Source organism: Neomonachus schauinslandi, chromosome 16 (genome assembly GCF_002201575.2).
Source record: "Neomonachus schauinslandi chromosome 16, ASM220157v2, whole genome shotgun sequence".
NCBI lineage: Eukaryota > Metazoa > Chordata > Mammalia > Carnivora > Phocidae > Neomonachus > Neomonachus schauinslandi.
In genome coordinates, this window is record NC_058418.1 from 33474959 (window position 1) to 33495755 (window position 20797).

At 42.1% G+C, this 20797-nt stretch overlaps 1 protein-coding gene and 1 pseudogene across 8 annotated transcripts in view; one reads left to right on the plus strand and one right to left on the minus strand.

The window, feature by feature from the left end:
* The window catches only part of CNOT1 (CCR4-NOT transcription complex subunit 1), a 103006-nt gene that overhangs the window by 73356 nt on the left and 8853 nt on the right, over positions 1-20797 (minus strand). For all 8 annotated transcript variants that reach the window (XM_021705772.1, XM_021705778.2, XM_021705776.2 and 5 more), the window contains exon 2: positions 9676-9951. In XM_021705772.1, the coding sequence (XP_021561447.1) occupies positions 9676-9777 (102 nt within the window). In that variant the 5' untranslated portion in view covers positions 9778-9951. The remainder of the gene's footprint in view (positions 1-9675; positions 9952-20797) is intronic.
* Positions 14568-14971, plus strand: LOC110594260 (annotated as a pseudogene).

The following is a 20797-nucleotide window of genomic DNA, read 5'->3' on the forward strand; positions in this document are numbered from 1 at the left end:
CCCCGCTCCGCGGGAGGCCTGCTTCTCCCTCTCCCACTCCCACTGCTGTGTTCCCTCTCTCGCTGTCTCTCTGTCAAAATAAATAAAATCTTTTAAAAAAAAAAAAAAGAAAGCAGAAGAGTCTTATTGCTGGTATGGAGAAAGTTTTTGTGGTCTACATAGATCAAACCAGCCACAACATTCCCTTAAGCCAAAGCCTAACAGAGAGCAAGGCCCTAACCTGTCTTCAATTGTATAAAGCCTAAGTTAGGTGAGGAAGCTGCAGAAGAAAAATGTGAAGCTAGCAGAGGTTGGCTCATGGAGTTTTAAGGAAAGAAGCAGTCTCCATAAAAGTACAAAGTGAAGCAAAGGCTGATGTAGAAGCTACAAGTTATTCAGAAGATCTGGCCTGATAATGAAGGCGGCTACAGTAAACAGATTTTCAATGCAGATGGAAACAGACTTCTATTAGAAGAGATGCCATTTAGGACTTCCACAGCTAGAGAGAAGTCAATGCCTGCTTCAAAGGACAGGCTGACACTCTTGTTAGGGACTAATGCAGCAAGTGACTGTAAGCTGAAGCCTAAGTTCACTTACCATTCTGAAAATCCTAGGGCTCTTATAAATTATGCTAAACTGACCCTGCCTGTGCACTCTAAATGGAACAAAACCCTGGAGGACAACACATTTGTTCACAACATGGTTTACTGAATATTTGAAGCTAACTGTTGAGACATACTATTCAGAAAGAGACTTCTTTCAAAATATTACTGATCCTTGACAATGCTCAGTTACCCAAGAGCTATGATGAAGATGTATAGCAAGATTAATGTTGTTTTCATGTCTGCTAACACAGTATCAATTCTGCAGCCCATGGATCAAGTAGTCATTCCGACTTTCCAGGCTTACTATTTAAGAAATACGTTTCTTGGGGCACCTGGGTGGCTCAGTCATTAAGCGTCTGCCTTCAGCTCAGGTCATGATCCCAGGGAGCTGGGATCAAGCCCCGCATCAGGCTCCCTGCTCAGCGGGAAGCCTGCTTCTCCCTCTCCCACTCCACCTGCTTGTGTTCCCTCTCTCGCTTTGTCTCTCTCTGTCGAATAAATAAAATCTTTAAAAAAAAAAAAGAAAGAAAGAAATACGTTTCTTAAAGCTAGAGCCACTACAGGTAGCAGTATCTTTAATGGATCTGGGCAAAGTAAACTGAAAACCTTCTGGGAAGGATTTACCATTCTAGATGCCATCCAAGAAGAACATTCATGATTCATGGGAAGAGGTCAAAATATCAACATAACAGGAGTTAATGGAAGATGATTCCAACCCTCAAGGATTACTTCAGGGTTGTTGAAAGCTTCAGTGGAAGAAGTAACTGCAGATGTGGTAGAAATAGCAAGAGAACCAGAACTGGAAGTGGAGCCTGATGATGTAACTTAATTGCTGCAATCGCATGATAAAACTTTAACAGATGAAGAGCTGATTCTTTTGAATGAGCAAAGAAATTTTCTTGAGATGGAATTTACTCCTGGTGAAGATAGTGAATGACAACAAAGTTTAGAATATTACATTAACTTAGCTGATAAAGCAGCAGAAGGATTTGAGAGGGCTAAAATATTTTTAAGATTTTATTTATGTACTTATTTATTTGAGAGAGAAAGCATACACAAGCAGGAGAAGCAAAGGAAAACGAACAGCAGACTCCACGCTGAGCACAGAGTGCAATGTGGGGCTCCATCTTACGAACCTAAGAGTTTATGACCTGAGCCAAAATCAAGAGTTAGACGCTCCACCAACTGAGCCACCAAGGTGGCCTAGGACTGACTCCAATTTTGAAATAAGTTCTACTGTGGGTAAAATGCCATCAAAGAACGTCACATGCTACAGAGAAATCATTCATGAAAGGAAGAATCAATCAATGTGGCAAACTTCACTGTTGTCTTATGTTAAAAACTGCCACAGCCACTCCAACCTTTCAGCAACCACCACCCTGGCTAGTCAGCAGCCATCGACAGAAGGCAAGGCCTTCCACCGGCAAAAAGATTAACTTTGCTGAAAGCTTATATGATGGTTAACATGTTTTAGCAATGAAGTATTTTTTAATGGAGGTATGCACACTTTTTAGACATAATGATATTACATACTTAACAGGCTATACTACAGTATAAATGGGACTTTTAAATTTCACTTGACTCACTTTATTGCAATGGTCTGGAACCAAACTCACATTATCTTCGAGATATGCCTAGGGATACCTCTGCAATACCCTAAGGGTTCCCCTTCCCCCCTACCTCCCAAAAAAGTAAACTATTTTCCATAATCATAGTGCTGTTAACAGTGTGAGGACTGTTAGTCTGAAACTCTTGATTGTGCAGTGTGGAACAGAATAAATGATTTTTTTTAATCACTGAAAACTAGGATTTTGTGCATGGGGAAAAACAGATTTCAGATCATGAACTGAAGATAAATTGGGAATATCAGTAGTATCAGTATGAAATCATGGTGTATTTTCTCTTTACCTCTGTCCACTGAAAGGCCTAATAATGAACAACTGATCATCAGTAAGCAATACAAGTGTTGAAATAACTTTCTAGGCCCAAAAGGTGCCATTCCTGCCCAGGATGCCATGTCAGCAAACCAAAACTTAGATAACTTTCGAGTCCCTGTAAACGCTCCACCTGACCAGAAATGAAGCATATTTAGGTGAACCCAAAGGCCAAGCCAACTCTGGGCCTTCTCACCTTAAACAAGGTTGACTATGTGGACCCAGCCAACCAAATGTTTTACATTTGTCTCTTCTTTTTTATTTGTTATTCTATAAAAATAGCTTCTTGCCTTCTGCCCCACTTTGCAGTTCTCCTAAAGGGGACTGTTCAGTTAATGAAGTACTAAATAAAGTTTGTTTGCATCACCTAAGCTCTCTTCTTGAATCACTTTTTAACTTGAGAGACGATCTCCATATACCATTTCCCACTAAAATAAAACCAAGCTAATACCAGGTGGTAAATAAAAAATACACAAGATGAATCTACAATATTTTAGTTTCCAGTGTTTCTGAAATGACATCAAGGACTATAAATACTACAAAAATAGGGGCAGGGGGTGGGAGATGGGTTAGCCCGGTGATGGGTATTAAGGAGGGCACATATTGCATGGAGCACTGAGTGTTATGCACAAACAATGAATCATGGAACACTACATCAAAAACTAATGATGTACTGGGGGCACCTGGCCGGCTCAGTCATTAAGTGTCTGCCTTCGGCTCAGGTCATGATCCCAAGGTCCTGGGATCGAGCCCCGCATTGGGCTCCCTACTCCGTGGGGAGCCTGCTTCTCCCTCTCCCTCTCCCCCTACTTGTGTTCCCTCTCTCGCTGTGTCTCTCTTTGTCAAATAAATACATAAAATCTTAAAAAAAAAAAAAAAAACCTAATGATGTACTGTATGATGACTAACAAAATAACATAAAATAAATAGGGGTACAAAGGACTCCAAAGCCAACAAGAATAAACATTCACTGGCCAAAGAGTGTCATCAGTAATACTTTTCAATTGACTCAAATATATCAAATATGTTAAAAATACATGAGTTCCTGGGGCACCTGGGTGGCTCAGTCTGTTGAGTGACTGACTCTTGATTTCGGCTCAGGTCATCATCTCGGGGTCGTGGCATAGAGCCCACATGAAGCTCTGCACTCAGAGGGGAGTCTGCTTGGGATTCTCTCCTCTCCCTCTGCCCCTCCTCCCATCCACATGTGTACACACACACACGCTTGCTCTCTAAAAAAATAAACCTTAAAAAAAAAAATACATGAGTTCCTAAGAATACTAAAAACCTCATATATTGGTCATGTTTGGAAGATGCTAGGAAAAGTCACTATGAAAACTGGCAAATAAAGAATCAAGCACTGATCCTGCCCTTCCTATATACAATGTACCTCAGGTAACCATATAGTTGGTAAGGGCAAGTTTCCCTTTACAGAACTATTTCAACAACGCCTAACAGTGGGACGCCTGGATGGCTCAGAAGGTTATGCGTCTGCCTTCAGCTCAGGTCATGATCCCAGGGTTCTGGGATCGAGCCCCACATCGGCTTCCTTGCTCAGGGGGGAGTCTGCTTCTCCATCTCTCTGCCTGCTGCTCCCCCTGCTTGTGCTCTCTGTCAAATAAATAAATAAAATCTTAAAAAAAAAAATCTTTAAAAAATAAAAAAAAGAATGCATGACAGTAAGAGTACCATCATTTTACAATCCCTAACAAATTAATGAATCCAGTCAATGAACAAAGCCTGCTAAAAATCACAAAAGTAGAGGCAACCAGACACTGCAAACCTCCTGATGAAAAGTATACACCACCAACTATAAATTGTCCTAAAGGAGGAAAAATCTTAATCTGATTGCGCTTCTAAATTTACTAACTTAGAGAAAATACAAGCGACATAAGAATGCATTAAACACCACCATGGCAAAATTCACACTGTGGGTAACTAAAGACAATCTGACTGGGCGCCTGGGTGGCTCAGTCGTTGAGCGTCTGCCTTCGGCTCAGGTCATGATCCCAGGGTCCTGGGATCAAGTCCCGCATTGAGCTCCCTGCTCAGCAAGAAGCCTGCTTCTCCCTCTCCCACTCCCCCCTGCTTGTGTTCCCTCTCTCGCTGTCAAATAAATAAATAAATAAAAATCTAAAAAAAAAAGACAATCTGACTTAACAAAATAATTACAAGAAAAAACAAGAGTGAGGAAAAATCACAGTTTTTAAAAGAGATTTGGTAAGGACCAATGCACCAAACGTTTATTGTATTTGGCTATTTCAAACCCAAGTGTGATAAAAAAAAATTTTTTTTAATGATTTTATTTATTTGACAGAGAGAGCACAGGCAGGTGGAACAGCAGAGGGAGAGGGAGAAGCAGGCTCCCCGCCGAGCAAGGAGCCCGATGCGGGGCTCTATCCCAGGACCCTGAGATCATGACCTGAGCTAAAGGCAGATACTTAACTGACTGAGCCACCCAGGCGCCCCGATAAAATGTTTTAGATGAGACAAAACAAGAAATGTGAGTGTTAACTGGATAGTACATGTTTAGAAAAAAATTGTTCTTTTTTTTTTTTTTTTTTTTTTTTTTTAAGAGACAGTGAGTGCACACCCATGAAAGCTGGAGAGGGGCAAAGTGGGAGGGAAAGAGGGAAAGAGAATCCTAAGCAGGCTCCACACCCAGTGCAGAGCCCCAAGTGGGGTTCCAATTCACCCTAAGCTCCTGACCTGAGCAGAATGTTTAACCGACTGAGGCACGCCATTATCATGCTTTTTAAATTAAGATGTGAAGGGGAGCACCCGGGTGGCTCAGTCAGTTAAGCATTCAACTCTTGATTTCAGCTCAGGTCATGATCTCAGGGTTGTGAGATCAAGCCCTGCATCAGGGTCCATGCTCAGCATGGAATCTGCATGTCTCTCCCTCCCCCTTTGCCCTTCCTCCAGCTCGTACATGTGCTGGCTCTCTCTGTCTCAAATAAATAAATAAAATCTTAAAAACAACAACAACAATGTGTGGTACACAGCAGATGCTTAAAGAGTAGCTGCATAAAATTGTTAGGACACACTCTGACCAACACAACTTTCAGAATTTACCAAATAAAGGGAAAAAGGGGTAAGTCTTCACTGCTGAGGTGTTACTGAATTTGTTTCTTCAAAGAGAGAATTCCAGGATTTAGAAGGACTTAAAAGGCCCTGAAATTCAGATTGAGGTTAGATTTTGTTCCCTACTAAAAGGACCCCTGAAGGTATTAGAACAATGAATCAAAGCAGCATTAATTGCAATAAACCCTATAAGCATACAAAGCTGGTATTACGATGTACTGTATACAATGAAATACTACATGAAAAGAAAAAAAATCAAATAGGAACTGAGTTAATTCCAAGAATTGAGCTTTTCCATTAGCAAGGAAAAAAGAGTGGCCCAAGCTTGAATTTCAAAGAATCTATCCTACAAATAAGCTAACACATACATATATAAAAAAACAATGTTATAACAGCACTGTCAACAGCAAAAACAAAAAAGTATATAACCTAAGTGTCCATCAATAGTGAAACAAATTATGATTCATCTGTATAATGGTTTCCTATATAGCCTTAAAAGAAGGAACTTTTTTATGTATAGAGTAAGGAATAATTTTTTTTTTTAAGTTAGGCTCCACATCCAGTTGGGCTCAAACTCACGACCCTGAGATCAAGAATCAGATGCTCTACTGACTGAGCCAGTCAGGCACCCCAAGAATAATTTGTAAGACAGACTGGTACGTTAAAAAAGAAACAGGGGAGGCACCTGGGTGGCTTAGTCATTAAGCAGCTGCCTGCGGCTCAGGTCATGATCTCAGGGTCCTGGGATCGAGCCCCACATCAGGCTCCCTGCTCAACTGGGAGGAGTCTGCTTCTCTCTCTCCCTCTGCCACTCCCCCTGCTTGTGCTCTCTTGCTCATTCTCTCACTCTCTCTCCCAGATAAATAAATAAAATCTTAAAAGAAAGAAAGAAAGAAAAGAAACAGGGACACCTGTTTCTGTTTCAGTCGGTTAAGTGTCTGCCTTTGGCTCAGGTCATGATCCCAGGGTCCTGGGATGAAGTCCCGCATTGGGCTCCTTGCTCAGTGGGAAACCTGCTTCTCCCTCTGCTTGTGTTCTAACAAATAAAATAAAATCTTTAAAAATAAATTAATTAATTTAATTAAATTAAAAAGAAACAATCAAGATACAGAAAACGATCATATGCCAACATATGAAAAAAGAATGGAAAGTATTTTACTATGTTTTCTTTTTAACTTTTTAAAAATAGTTTTATTTAACATGATTCAGCTTTGTCAGAATAATATTTTAAGGGCGCTTGGGTGACTCAGTCGTTAAGTGTCTGCCTTCAGCTCAGGTCATGATCTCAGGGTCCTGGGATTGAGCCCCGCATCGGGCTCCCTGCTCCGCGGGAGGCCTGCTTCTCCCTCTCCCACTCCCCCTGGTTGTATTCCCTCTCTTGCTGTCTCTCTGTCCAATAAATAAAATCTTTAAAAAAAAAAACAAAACATATTTTAATATTTTTTTATGTGCAAGTATCTTTGGAAGAACAGTTAAGAAATAGCATACATCAGCTGCCTGTGGGAAGAGAAAAACTGGGTAGCTGGGGTAATCAGGTCAATATAGTATGTTTTAAAAATAAAATTAGGGCGCCCGGGGCACCTGGTGGCTCAGTTGGTTAAGCATCTGCCTTTGGCGTGGGTCATGATCCCAGAATCCTGGGATCGAGCCCTGCATTGGGCTCCCTGCTCAGCGGGGAGTCTGCTTCTCCCTCTACCCCTCACCCCGCTAGAGCTCTCTCTCTCTAATAAATAAAATCTTTAAAATAAAAAATTAGGGTGCCTGGGTGGCTCAAATGGTTAAGTGTCTGCCTTCAGCTCAGGTCATGATCTTCGGGTTCTGGGATAGAGCCCCCACATCGGGCTCCCAGCTCAGAAGAGAATCTGCTTCTCCTTCCCCCTTCCTCTCGCCCCCCAACTCGTGCTCTCTACCCCTCGCTCTCTCAAAAAAATAAAAATTAAACTACAACCTCTACACACACACCCCCCAAAAACAAGGAAAAGAGAAAAAAGCTCCCAATTCTTAGATTTAGCTCAAATAATTAGGCACCTATTTCATTTACAAGCTTGTACTTATGTACTACTTACATTATATAACAACTGTAATTTATAATGTAGAGAAAGGACAATTTGCATTTTTTAAAAAAAATGATGACAGGAACTGTACTAGGTGCTCTTAACTTCATTTAATCCTAACAAGGATGTCAGACAAATTTTATATTTATCCTTATTTTGCAGATGAGGAAAATAAGGTTCAGAGAAGTTACCTATTGTCACACAACTAGTAAGTTTTAATTTAACAATATATACAATTTTAAGTATGATACTCCATTTATTAATGAGAAAGGGGTACCATCACTACAACTAAGGTATACTATTTAACTTTCATAAAGATTGAATGAAATGCTTTACAAGTCAAACCTATACTTGAGAATAATTTTTAAAAATTGGGGGGTCAGGACGTGGGTGGCTCAGTCAGTTAAACGTCCGTCTTCAGCTCAGATCATGATCTCAGGGTCCTAGGATCGAGTCCCTCATTGGGCTCCCTGCTCAGCAGGAAGTCTGCTTCTCCCTCTCCCGCTGCCCTTCCTCCTGCTCATGAGCAGGCTCATACTCTCTCTCAAATGAATAAATAAAATCTTTAAAAATAAATAAAAATTGCGGGGTCAGCAAAAAATTGGGGGGCAAAGGATCTGAACTGACAGTTCTCCAAAGATACAAATAAGCACATGAAAAGATGTTCATCATTAGCTACACTATCGAAAAAATGAGCTACCTGTTCACACCCACTAGAATGGGTATAAACAAAAGACATAAAATAACCAATGTTAGTGAGGTTGAGGAAAAATCGGAACCCTCATACACTACTTGTGGAAATGAAAAGTGATCCGGTGGATCTGGATAACATCTGGCAGCTCTTGAGAAAGTTAGAGTTACCATATAACCCAGCAATTCCATTCTTTGGTATATACCCAAAAAACTGAAAACAAATATCCATCCAAAAACTTGTAAATGTTGAAAGCTACACTACTCACAATAGCCACAAAATGGAAACACATTAAATATCCAACTGACAAATAAACTGTAGAATATCCAAAGAACTGACTACTGTTCATTATAACAAATAATATTCATACAGTAGTATTATTACTCATAAAAAGAAATGAAGTACTGACACAGATTCCAACACAGATGAATCTTTTTCTTAAGCTGGGGGGTGGTGAGGGGGGGGTGAGGGAGAGAATCTTAAGCAAGCTCCATACCCAGCACAGAGCCCAATGAGTGGCTCAATCTCACGACCCTCAGATCATGACCTGAGCCAAAATCAAGAGTCAAACACTTAACTGACTGAGCCACCTAGGTGCCCCAAAAGGACAGATGAATCTTGAAAGCACTGTGCTAAGTGAAAGAAGGCAGACACAAAAGGCCACATCTGGTATGACTGAATTTATATGACATGTCCAGAAAGGCAAATCCATAAAAGTGGAAAGATCAGTGGTTGCCAGGAGCTGGAGGGAGGAGGAAATGGGAGAGCAACTGCTAATGGATTCAAGTATTTCTTTCTGAGGTGATGAAAACATTCTGGAGTTAGATGGTGATGATTAAGTAACTCTGTGAATCTACTAGAAACTACTGAATTACACATTTTATAAGGTGAGTTTTACAGTTTGTGAAGTATATCTCAATTTTAAAATGTAAATGAGAAAAAAATGAGACTAAACCAAATCAAGTATTTCATAACTTTTATAGAAAAATTTAAATCTGGGGCGCCTGGGTGGCTCAGATGGTTAAGCGTCTGCCTTCGGCTCAGGTCATGATCCCAGGGTCCTGGGATCGAGCCCCACATCGGGCTCCTGGCTCAGCGGGGAGCCTGCTTCTCCCTCTCCCTCTGCCTCTCCACCTGCTCATGCTCTCTGTCTCTGAATCTCTGTGTCTCAAGTGAATGAATAAAATCTTCAAAAAAAATTTTTTTTTAATCTGTGACTCCTTAAAAAAAGACTGGGATAAAATCTTTTATTAATTAAAGCTGAGGAGAACATTCTTCCTACTACATACTCATTTCTTTAATGGTACTTGCTTTCTAAGTTTACTCACATGCTGTATTTCCTGCTGGCTGGCTCGGTAGTTTTTCTTGGTTAAATTGTCCACCAGGTAGCTGATTTGAGACAAGGCCAGCGAGAGCGAGTCAAGATTCATTGCTGGTTGGGGCGGAAGCAGGCGGCCGAGCCCGGCGCAAAATCACCATTATTCCCCTTTAGTCACCTCAGAGGCAGGTTAATGCTTTCTTTGTAATTAGCCTATATCTGATGTCTGTACAGTGTCTTCAGTTCTTCTTTACCAGGGGTATTACTCTGTTCTGAAACATGGCACCTGTTTTAAAAAAAGGATAAAAATCAGACTTTTAAATTAGTTTTTTGTTAGGGGGAAAAGAGTTAAAACAATCATCTCTCCATCTTAGTACCTGAAATACCACTAAGGACTTAGGAAAAAAAAAATTAGTATGTCTCAACCACTAATTACAGAGGATGCCAAGTCTGAAAATTAGGTAGGGCCAGTATAAAAAGAAAATACCCCCCCCCCCCGCCTTAAAAAGTTGAAGTTTAGCAAGACAACCTATAATATTTGGATGTCTATTTTTACCTACTTCAAAATGATTATTTATACTATACCCTTTAGAAACAGGACAGTACTTAAAATTAGGGTTGGTGGAAAAAAACACTCATCTGATATTTTCTGTTCCTCTTCCCACAGTATCTACAACCTATTTACAAGATCCCATTTATTAACTTTTACTCCTTATGTATTGCTTCAGAATCAAATAGTTTGGTCCTACAGCTGTACCTTAGGGTATATGTTTTAGGTATTTGAATCGCTGTCCTCAAAAAATTAAAAATAAGGGTGCCTGGCTGGCTCAATTGGTAGAGCATGTGACTCTGATCTCAGGGTTGTGAGTTCAAGCCCCACCCTGGGCATGGAGCCTACTTAAAAAACTAATTAATTAAAAATAAAACTACCACACAACCCAGCAATCCCACTTCTGGGTATATATCCAAAAGTAATGAAAACAGGTTACTGAAGAGATATATGCACTCCCGTGTTTAATGCAGCATTATTCACAATAACCAAAATACGAAAACAACCAGGATGCCTGGAGGGCTCCATTGGTGGAATGTGTGACTCTTGATCTCAGGGTTTTCAGTTCAAGCCCCACACTGGGTATAGAAATTACTTAAAAATAGAGGCTCCTGGGTGGCTCAGTTAGTTAAGCAACTGCCTTCGGCTCAGGTCATGACCCTGGAGTCCTTGGGATGGAGTCCCACATCAGGCTCCTGGCTCAGCAGGGAGCCTGCTTCTCCCTCTGACCCTCTCCCCTTGTCTCTCTCAAATAACACCTTCAGAAAAGAAAAAGAAAAAGAAAAGAAATTACTTAAAAATAAAATTTTTAGGGGCCCCTGGGTGGTTCAGTCGGTTGAGCAGCTGCCTTCGGCTCAGATCATGATTCCAGGGTCCTGGGATCCAGCCCCGCATCGGGCTCCCTGCTCCGTGGGGAGCCTGCTTCTCTCTCCCCCTCTGCTTGTGCTCTCTCACGCTCACGCTTGCTCTTTCTCTCTCAAATAAATCTTTTTTAAAAAAATAAAATTAGGGGTGGCTGGGTGGCTCAGTCGTTAAGCGTCTGCCTTCGGCTCAGGTCATGATCCCAGGGTCCTGGGATTGAGCCCCGCATCTGGCTCCCTGCCCGGCGGGAAGCCTGCTTCTCCCTCTCCCACTCCCCCTTCTTGTGTTCCCTCTCTCGCCGTCTCTGTCAAATAAATAAATAAAATCTTTAAAAAAAAAAAATGCACTAGATAGAAACAATGATACCCCAAAAGTAGTATACCCATTTAACTCCTGAATCTTGGTTTCTAAAATACTAAAAAGAACAAAGTTTCCTGGAGAAATGACTAATTCCAAGAGTGTGGATAAGGAAAAAAGAGATGAGTTTGTATCATCCTGTGACAAAAGGAAACACTCAAAAATCTGAGGGGGATACGTCAGAAAGACACAAGAGCCAATAAAGGCAGTCTTACTTAATTTTGGGTCAATCTAGGGGCGCCTGGGTGGCTCAGTTGTTAAGCATCTGCCTTCAGCTCAGATCATGATCCCAGGTCCTGGGATCGAGCTCCGCGGGAAGCCTGCTTTTCCCTCTCACACTCCCCCCTGCTGTGTTCCCTCTCTCGCTGTCTCTCTATGTCAAATAAATAAATAAAATCTTAAAAAAAAAAAATTCTGGGTCAATCTGAGCATCAAAGAGAGACTTATTATAAGCAATGATTGTATAATTTACCCCAAATGCAACACCATTTAGAAATGCCTGAAGTGGGAGCAAAATGCAAAACGCCAAATTATGTGCTTACTGCCAATCAATATACTCTAAATTCTTAATTTATCACAAACATATTTTGGGGGGCATCTGGGTGGCTCAGTTGGTTAAAGAGTCTGATTACTGATTTCAGCTCAGGTCATAATCTCATGAGTGTGGGATCAAGCCCCAAGCCAGGCTCTGCGCTCAGTGCGGAGTCCACTTGAGACTCTCCCTCTCCTCTCCCTCTGCCCTGCCAGCCACTCGCCTGCATGCACACACGTGCCCGCATGCTCTCTCTCCCTCTCTCAAATAAGTAAATCTTTAAAATAAAAAAAAGCTGATTTAGGCAAGAATCACCAATACCTAAAAACCCTCAGGTGAAAGGTTGCTGGCACAGTTGCACACTACCACCCAACAAATTACCTACTAATTGCAAAAGGAAAAAATGTCCCTTTACAATACAGTTATGACAGTCACTACCTTAACCAAATGAGTAATCAAATTTATTACTAATGGTAAAACTGCCCAACATATGTGCCTACTAATGTACTGCAATATGAAGTTATCACCTTGATGTATTCTTGCCAAAAATGATTAACATAAACCTAACCATACCTCTTTATCTATCAATTCCCAGGAAATAAAGAGATTAAAGGGACAAGTTTAAACTACACATGAGGGCGCCTGGGTGGCTCAGTTGGTTAAGCGACTGCCTTCGGCTCAGGTCATGATCCTGGAGTCCCGGGATCGAGTCCTGCATCGGGCTCCCTAATCGGCAGGGAGCCTGCTTCTCCCTCTGACCCTCCTCCCACTCATGCTCTCTCTCATTCTCTCTCTCTCAAATAAATAAAATCTTAAAAAAAAAAAAAAAAATTTAAACTACACACGAATCCCAGGGTCCTGGGATTGAGCCCCGCATCGGGCTCTCTGCTCCACGGGAGACCTGCTTCTCCCTCTCCCACTCCCTCTGCTTGTGTTCCCTCTCTCACGGTCTCTCTCTCTGTTGAAAAAAAAAAGGGGCGCCTGGGTGGCTCAGTTGGTTAAGCGACTGCCTTCGGCTCAGGTCATGATCCTGGAGTCCCTGGATCAAGTCACGCATCGGGCTCCCTGCTCAGCGAGGAGCCTGCTTCTCCCTCTAAACCTACCCCCTATCGTGTACTCTCTCTCTAATTCTCGCTCTCTCAAATAATCTTTAAAAAAACAAAAAATAAAAAGAAATAAAGATCTTTAAAAATAAACAAACTACACATGAGATCCTATCAGATAAATCCAAGTACTGATTCATTCTACCAGGCCACTGACCTGCATTTGTCAAAATGTCAGCAGGGAGAGAGAAAATGGGGTCTGTTCTGATTATGAAACTAAAATAAAAAAACATAATGTGAACCTTAATCAGACCTTGACTCAAAGTTATAAAAATAGGGTGGCACAGTCGGTTGAGTGTCAGCCTCTTGGTTTTGGCTTAGGTCGTGATCTCTGCGCTCAGTGCAGTCTGTTTGGGACTCTTTCTCCCTCTGTCCCTCCCCCCCCTCAAATAAATAAATAAATCTTTAAAAAACAGTTATAGAAGATATTCTTGAGGCAACTGGAGTTTTTATAAGACTAATATTCTTAGCTGTAGTGTGCCTCTGCAAGAATGTCTTTTAAAAAAAAGAAGAATGTCGGGGCGCCTGGGTGGCTCAGTTGGTTAAGCGACTGCCTTCGGCTCAGGTCATGATCCTGGAGTCCCAGGATCGAGTCCCGCATCGGGCTCCCAGCTCAGCAGGGAGTCTGCTTCTCCCTCTGACCCTCCTCCCTCTCATGCTCTCTGTCTCTCATTCTCTCTCTCTCAAATAAATAAATAAAATCTTTAAAAAAAAAAAAAAAGAAGAAGAATGTCTTAATTTGCAGGAGATAGATGCAAGGGTCTGGCATCAAACCAGTAAAAATATATGAACAGGAATGGGGAAAATGGGTGAAGGGGAGCAGGAGGTACAGAGTTCCAGTTATGGAATGAGTAAGTCACAGTAATTAAAGGTACAGCATATAGAATACAGTCAATAGTATGGTAATAATGTATGGTGACATGGTAGCAACACTTAGGTGAGCATAACATGGAATTGTCAAATCACTATGTTGTACACCTCAAACTAATGTAACATTGTCAACTATACTTCAATACAAATATATGAATAATAGAAAAAATAATTATGGTAAGATGTTAATTGTTGAGTCTAGGAAAAAGTTATGTGGCTGTTCACTGTACTGTTTTCATTTTTCTATACATGTGAAATTTTCCTTAATAAAACTGAGGATGGGGGACATGTATTACTCTTATAACTTAAAGCAGGGATTACAAGCATGTGTTATGATTTCCAAAAAACTGACTTTGACTTCCGGGGCGGTGAGCAGAGCGATCCCGCAGTCCCCGGCGCTCACACGCTCACGCGCTCCCGGCTGGCAAGGGTCGCAGTGCACCTGCGCCTGGGCGGGACGGGGGCGCCATAGCGACCCGGCCTTTCCTTTAGTCTTTCCCTCTCTCGCCCCCGCGGAGGCTTTCTGGAAGGCGCTTGTGCGGGGGACTCGGCGCTGAAGTGGCCGAGCTGCCGGGAGGGGCCTGAGTGGGCGCTTCTAGGACCCAAGACTGTCTAAAGCCACAGGGAAAATGGTGGAAAATTCACCGTCGCCATTTCCAGAAAGAGCAATTTATGGCTTTGTTCTTTTCTTAAACTCCCAATTTGGCTTCATCCTGTATCTTGTGTGGGCATTTATTCCTGAATCTTGGCTAAACTCCTTAGGATTAACCTACTGGCCTCAAAAATACTGGGCAGTTGCATGCCCATCTACTTCCTCATTACTATAGTAATTGGTTACGTACTCTTATTTGGAATAAACATAATGAGTATCTGTCCACTCAACTCCATTCATACAATCACAGATAACTATGCTAAAAATCAACAGCAGAAGAAATACCAATAAGAGGCCATCCCAGCACTAAGAGATATTCCTATTAGTGAAGTAAACCAAATGTTCTTCCTGGCAACTAAATAACTTTATGCCAAAAACTAAATTGTATGTAGACTAACACAAGCATTTACTATAATTTTTTATGTAATAATTTTGACCATAATTATTTTGACTCTCTCGTACCCAATATTGAAATGTACACAAAGTTGATTCTTTTAGATTAAGTTCTATTAATATTATAAAAGTTCTTGAGTATTAGTTATTAATGAACAGAATAAATAAAACACTGCATTACCATAAAAAAAAAACTGACTGGGGGGGGCGGGCAGAGGAAGAGGGAGAGGGAGAGAAAGAATCTCAAGCAGACTCCCTGCGCCAGACTCAGGGCTTGACACCACAACCATGAGATCATGACCTGAGCTGAAATCAGATTTCGGACGCTCAACCGACTGAACCACTCAGGTGCCCCCAAAAGCCGACTTTATACTCAATAGCATTTTAATTTTTAGGACTATAGTTTTTACAAAATGAAAGTTTTAAGTACTAGCAATTTTTTTAAAAACCAAAATTTAAACCCATAGGACCAGCAACTACACATAACACAAGGCTAGATTAACAAGTGACTGAACCTCTATGCTCCCCCCTTCCCCAATTTGTAAAAATTAGGCCTCATCTAAATCAGAGGTTTCCCAAAAGGGTAGATCTTTACCGGGTAGGACGCACAGCAGAGAGATAAGAATCTTCTAAGCCCTCAAGACGGTCTCTTGACTGCTCAAGAGCAGCTTAAACCAGTCTACCCTCTGATAACATCAGATGAACAACAGGAACTATCCAGGACAAGCACAGTGGATGAGATGCTCTGTCATCTAACATCTGCTTTAAGGGTTTGCTGAAAAGTGAGCAGCTGTCAATCTCCAATGGAACTGTTGGAGAAGTTTACACATGCCAAGGATAAAGCCAGGCTGACCAAGATGGGACTAACTGGTCCAGAGTGATGATATGGAAGGGCTGAGTGGTAGGTTCTTGAGAGAAGGAACTAAAACTCTTAAATCTCGTTTTCTCTGGGCGCCTGGGTGGCTCAGTCGGTTGAGCGACTGCCTTCAGCTCAGGTCATGATCCTGGAGTCCCGGGATCGAGCCCCGCATCGGGCTCCCTGCTCAGCAGGGAGTCTGCCTCTCCCTCTGACCCTCCCCCCTCTCATGTGCTCTCTCTCATTCTCTCTCAAATAAATAAATAAAATCTTTAAAAAAAAAAATCTCGTTTTCTGTTTTGGTGACATGTGAGATAGCTGTAATGCCTTACAATGTGCAATGTATACAAATTCTCGCATTAGACATTTATCATTACTTTTACATAATTATTTTTACTGTTGGGCTCAAATACATTCACAAATTTTTAAGTCGATTATCAGATTTTGTCCAAAAAAAAAAAAAAGAGCCATCACCTTTAAATATTTCAACTTTGGGCTGCCTGGGTAGCAGAGTCGGTTGAGCGTCCGACTCTTGGTTTTGGCTCAGGTCAGATCTCATGGGTCCTGGGATTGAGCCCTGTGTTGTCTTCACGCTCAGCGGGGAGTCTACTTGAAGATTTTCTCCCTCCACCCCTCCAGCCGCTAGCGCAAGCGGGAGCTCTCTCTCTCTCAAATAAAAACCCTAAAACAAACCAAAAAAAACCCAAAAAAACCCTCTCCCTCTGCTCCTTCCCAGGCTTGTATACTCTCTTGCTCTCTCTCAAATAAGTAAATCTTAAATATTTCAATTTTAATGTCTTTGAATGGATCTAAAAGTCTTAAATATATCACCTTTATTTATGCAAATGGAATCTTTGATAATGACTGTCAATAATTTGGAGATCATTAAAATGTAGGCTTTTCAAAGCATAAAACCAACATAAACCTGATTGCGGAAACAAGCTCAAATTCATTAAACTATGAAAGTGTTTTTAATTACAAAATTTACTATTACACTCCCTTATTTTATCAGGATTGTATAAAATGCCCCAAATGATCTCCTTCCATTTCACTCCAGGTTACTTTATAAATATCTTCATTTACTAAAGATGGCACTCGATTAATTCAAACACTTGAGCCTAACTCAATGCCATGTGAATACCTTAGGTGCTATAGAAAACAAAAAGTAAACACTATATCTCAAGGGGCTTAATAGACTAAATAGATTTTACAGTAGTGCTGTAAGGCAACTGTGTGTAAGAACTGGGAGATGGGGGTGTGCCTGGGTGGCTCAGTTGTTAAGTGTCTGCCTTCGGCTCAGGTCATGGTCCCAGGGTCCTGGGATCGAGCCCCGCATCAGGCTCCCTGCTCCGCGGGAAGCCTGCTTCTCCCTTTCCCACTCCCCGTTCGTGTTCCCTCTCTCGCTGTGTGTCTCTCTCTGTCAAATAAATAAATAAAATCTTAAAAAAAAAAAAAAGAATTGGGAGATGGGTGGGAGCCTGGCTGGCTCAGTCAGAAGAGCATGTGGGGCACCTGGGTGGCTCAGACGGTTAAGCGTCTGCCTTCGGCTCAGGTCATGATCCCAGGGTCCTGGGATCGAGTCCCGCATCGGGCTCCCTGCTCCTTGGGAGCCTGCTTCTCCCTCTGCTTCTCTCTCTCTCTGTCTCTCATGAATAAATAAATATATAAAATCTTAAAAAAAAAAAAGAAGAGCATGTGATTTTTATATCAGGATTTTGAGTTCGAGCCCCATGCTGGGTGTAGGGATTACTTAAATAAATTTAAAAGAAAAAAAGAACTGGGAGATGGGAGAGACCTATTTAAAATGCTGACTCCTAAGCACCACCCTACACCAACAGAATCAAAATCCTTGAGGGAAGAATACAAGACACTGTATTTTAAGCATACTCTGCAGGCTATTCTTATGCATTTTAAAGGTCACAACCACTAAACTTACTAATAGCTCTGGGAAATGTTTTTTTAAAAAGTATACCAAACCGGGACACCTAGGTGGCTCAGTCGGTTGAGTGCCTGACGTAGGCTCAGGTCATGATCTCAGGGTCTTGGGATTGAGCCCCACATCAGGCTCCATGCTCTGTGGGGGGAGTCTGCTTCTCCTTCTGCTCCTTTCCCCCCTCCCCCCAACTCCTGCTCTTTCTTATTTATATAAATATTTTTTTAAAAAGTATATCAAACCTTAATGCAATCTCTACTAAGAAGACAAGGAAAGCCCTTCACATCTGTTCCTTTTTCTCCCCTTAACTTCCAGTTGGGCCAAAAATAGCTCTGTAAAGGCAATTTGGTCTTCCTTTGCACTGAAGCCAGCAACCTCTGTATTATCACCTAACTTGCTCTAGATTAAAATATCAACAGGTACTTTAAGAAGCCAAATAGTCCAGACCCAAGGCTATCAGTTTATTAAAACTCCAGCTTCTAATATTAAAAATATATGGGGAGGGCGCCTGGGTGGCTCAGTTGGTTAAGCGACTGCTTTCGGCTCAGGTCATGATCCTGGAGTCACTGGATCGAGTCCCGCATCGGACTCCCTGCTCGGCAGGGAGCCTGCTTCTTCCTCGGACCCTCCCCCCTCTCATGTGCTCTCTCTCTCTCATTCTCTGTCTCAAATAAATAAATAAAATCTTTAAAAAAAAAAAATATGGGGAACACATGGGTGGCTCAGTCAATTAAGCGTCTTTTTTTACCCAAACTATGGAAAGAGCCCAGATGTACATCAACAGATACATGGATAAAGAAAATGTGGTGTATACACACACATACACACACACAAAAAAAATGAAATACTACTCAGCCATCAAAAAATTAAATCTTGTCATTTACAATAATGTGGATGGAACTAGAGGGTATTATGCTAAGCAAAATAAGTAAATCGGAGAAAAACAATTATCATATGATCTCACCCATATGTGGAATTTTTTTTTTTTAAGATTTTATTTATTTGACAGAGAGAGACACAGTGAGAGAGAGCACAAGCAGGGAGGAGAGGGAGAAGCAGGCTTCCCGCTGAGCAGGGAGCCCGATGCGGGGAAGAACCTTTTTTTTTTTTTTTAAGATTTTATTTATTTATTTGACAGAGAGAGAGAGAGCACAAGAGCAGGAACACAAGCAGGGGGAGTGGGAGAGGGAGAAGCAGGCCTCCCGCCGGGCCGGAAGCCCGATGTGGGACTCGATCCCAGGACCCTGGGATCATGACCCGAGCCGAAGGCAGACGCTTAACCGACTGAGCCACCCAGGTGCCCTGCGGGGAAGAATCTTAAGCAGGCTGCATCCAGTGCAGAGCCTGGAGGCAGGGCTCGATCTCACAACCCTGAGATCATGACCTGAGCTGAAATCAAGAGTCGATAGCTTAAATGACTGAGCCACCCAGGCTCCCGACATTTTATTTTTAAGCAATCTCTACACCCAACATGGGGCTCAAGGCTACAACCCCAAGATCAAGAGTTGCAAGCTCAGGGCGCCTGGGTGGCTCAGTCAGTTAAGCGTCTGCCTTCAGCTCAGGTCATGATCCCAGGGCCCTGGGATAGAGCCCCGAGTTGGGCTCCCTGCTCAGTGGGGAGTCTGCTTCTCCCTCTACTCCCAGCTCCTGCTCTCTCTCACTGTCTGTCTCTCTCTCTCTCTGGCGCGCGCTCTCAAATAAATAAATAAAAGAATTTTTTTTTTTTTAAGATTTTATTTATTTGAGAGAGAGAATGAGAAAGAGAGAGAGAGCACATGAGAGGGGGGAGGGTCAGAGGGAGAAGCAGACTCCCTGCTGAGCAGGAAGCCTGATGCAGGACTCAATCCCAGGACTCCAGGATCATGACCTGAGCCGAAGGCAGTCGCTTAACCAACTGAGCCACTCAGGCACCCTAAATAAAAGAATTTTTAAAAAAATAGTTGAAAGCTCTACCAACTAAGCCAGTGAGCCAGCCAGGTGCCTCCCTTTTTTTAACACTATTTGATTCTTGGGGTGCCTGGGTGGCTCAGTCGATAAGCGTCTGCCTTCGGCTCAGGTCATGATTCCAGGGTCCTGGGATCGAGCCCCACATGGGGCTCCCTGCTCCACGGGAAGCCTGCTTCTGCCTCTCCCCCTGCTTGTGTTCCCTCTCGCTGTCTCTCTCTTTGTGAAATAAATATATAAATAATAATTTAAAAAACACTACTTGATTCTTTTTTAAATATATATATATTTTATATATTTTATTTATTCGACAGAGTGAGAGAGGGAACACAAGCAGGGGGAGTGGCAGAGGGAGAAGCAGGCTTCCCGCGCAGCAGGGAGCCCCATGTGGGACTCGATCCCAGGACCCTGGGATCATGACCTGAGCCGAAGGCAGACGCTTAACGACTGAGCCACCCAGGCACCCCTATTATATATATATTTTTTAAGTAATCTCTACACCCAATGTGGGGCTCAAACTCATGACTCCAAGATCAAGAGCCACAGACTCTACCAACTGAGCCAGCCAGTCACCCTAGGGAAAGGGAATAGTCATGAATAGATATTCATGCCATAATACTGGGTATATACATGGTAGGCTTAACTCTCTATTACCCAAACTAAAGAGTGCAAACAAGTGGGAATAATCCAATCATGAACGTCCCAAAATTATGTATTACTGAGCTTAGAAAAGCCTAGTATAAAACTTGCTGACAAGGGTTAAGGAAATATTCAAAAGCATAATGGTCAATAAGTAGTAAATAGGTTTGAAATGAGATAATAAATGAAGCAAGAGCTAAACTGCTTCCTAACCACGCCACTTTAAATAAGCAATTTTAGGGCACCTGGGTGTCTCAGTGGTTAAGCGTCTGCCTTCGGCTCAGGTCACGATCCCAGAGTCCTGGGATGGAGTCCCGCATCGGGCTTCCTGCTCCGCGGGGGGCCTGCTTCTCCCTCTCCCACTCCCCCTGCTTGTGTTCCCTCTCTCGCTGTCTCTGTCTCTGTCAAATAAATAAAAATTTTTTTTTTTAAGATTTTATTT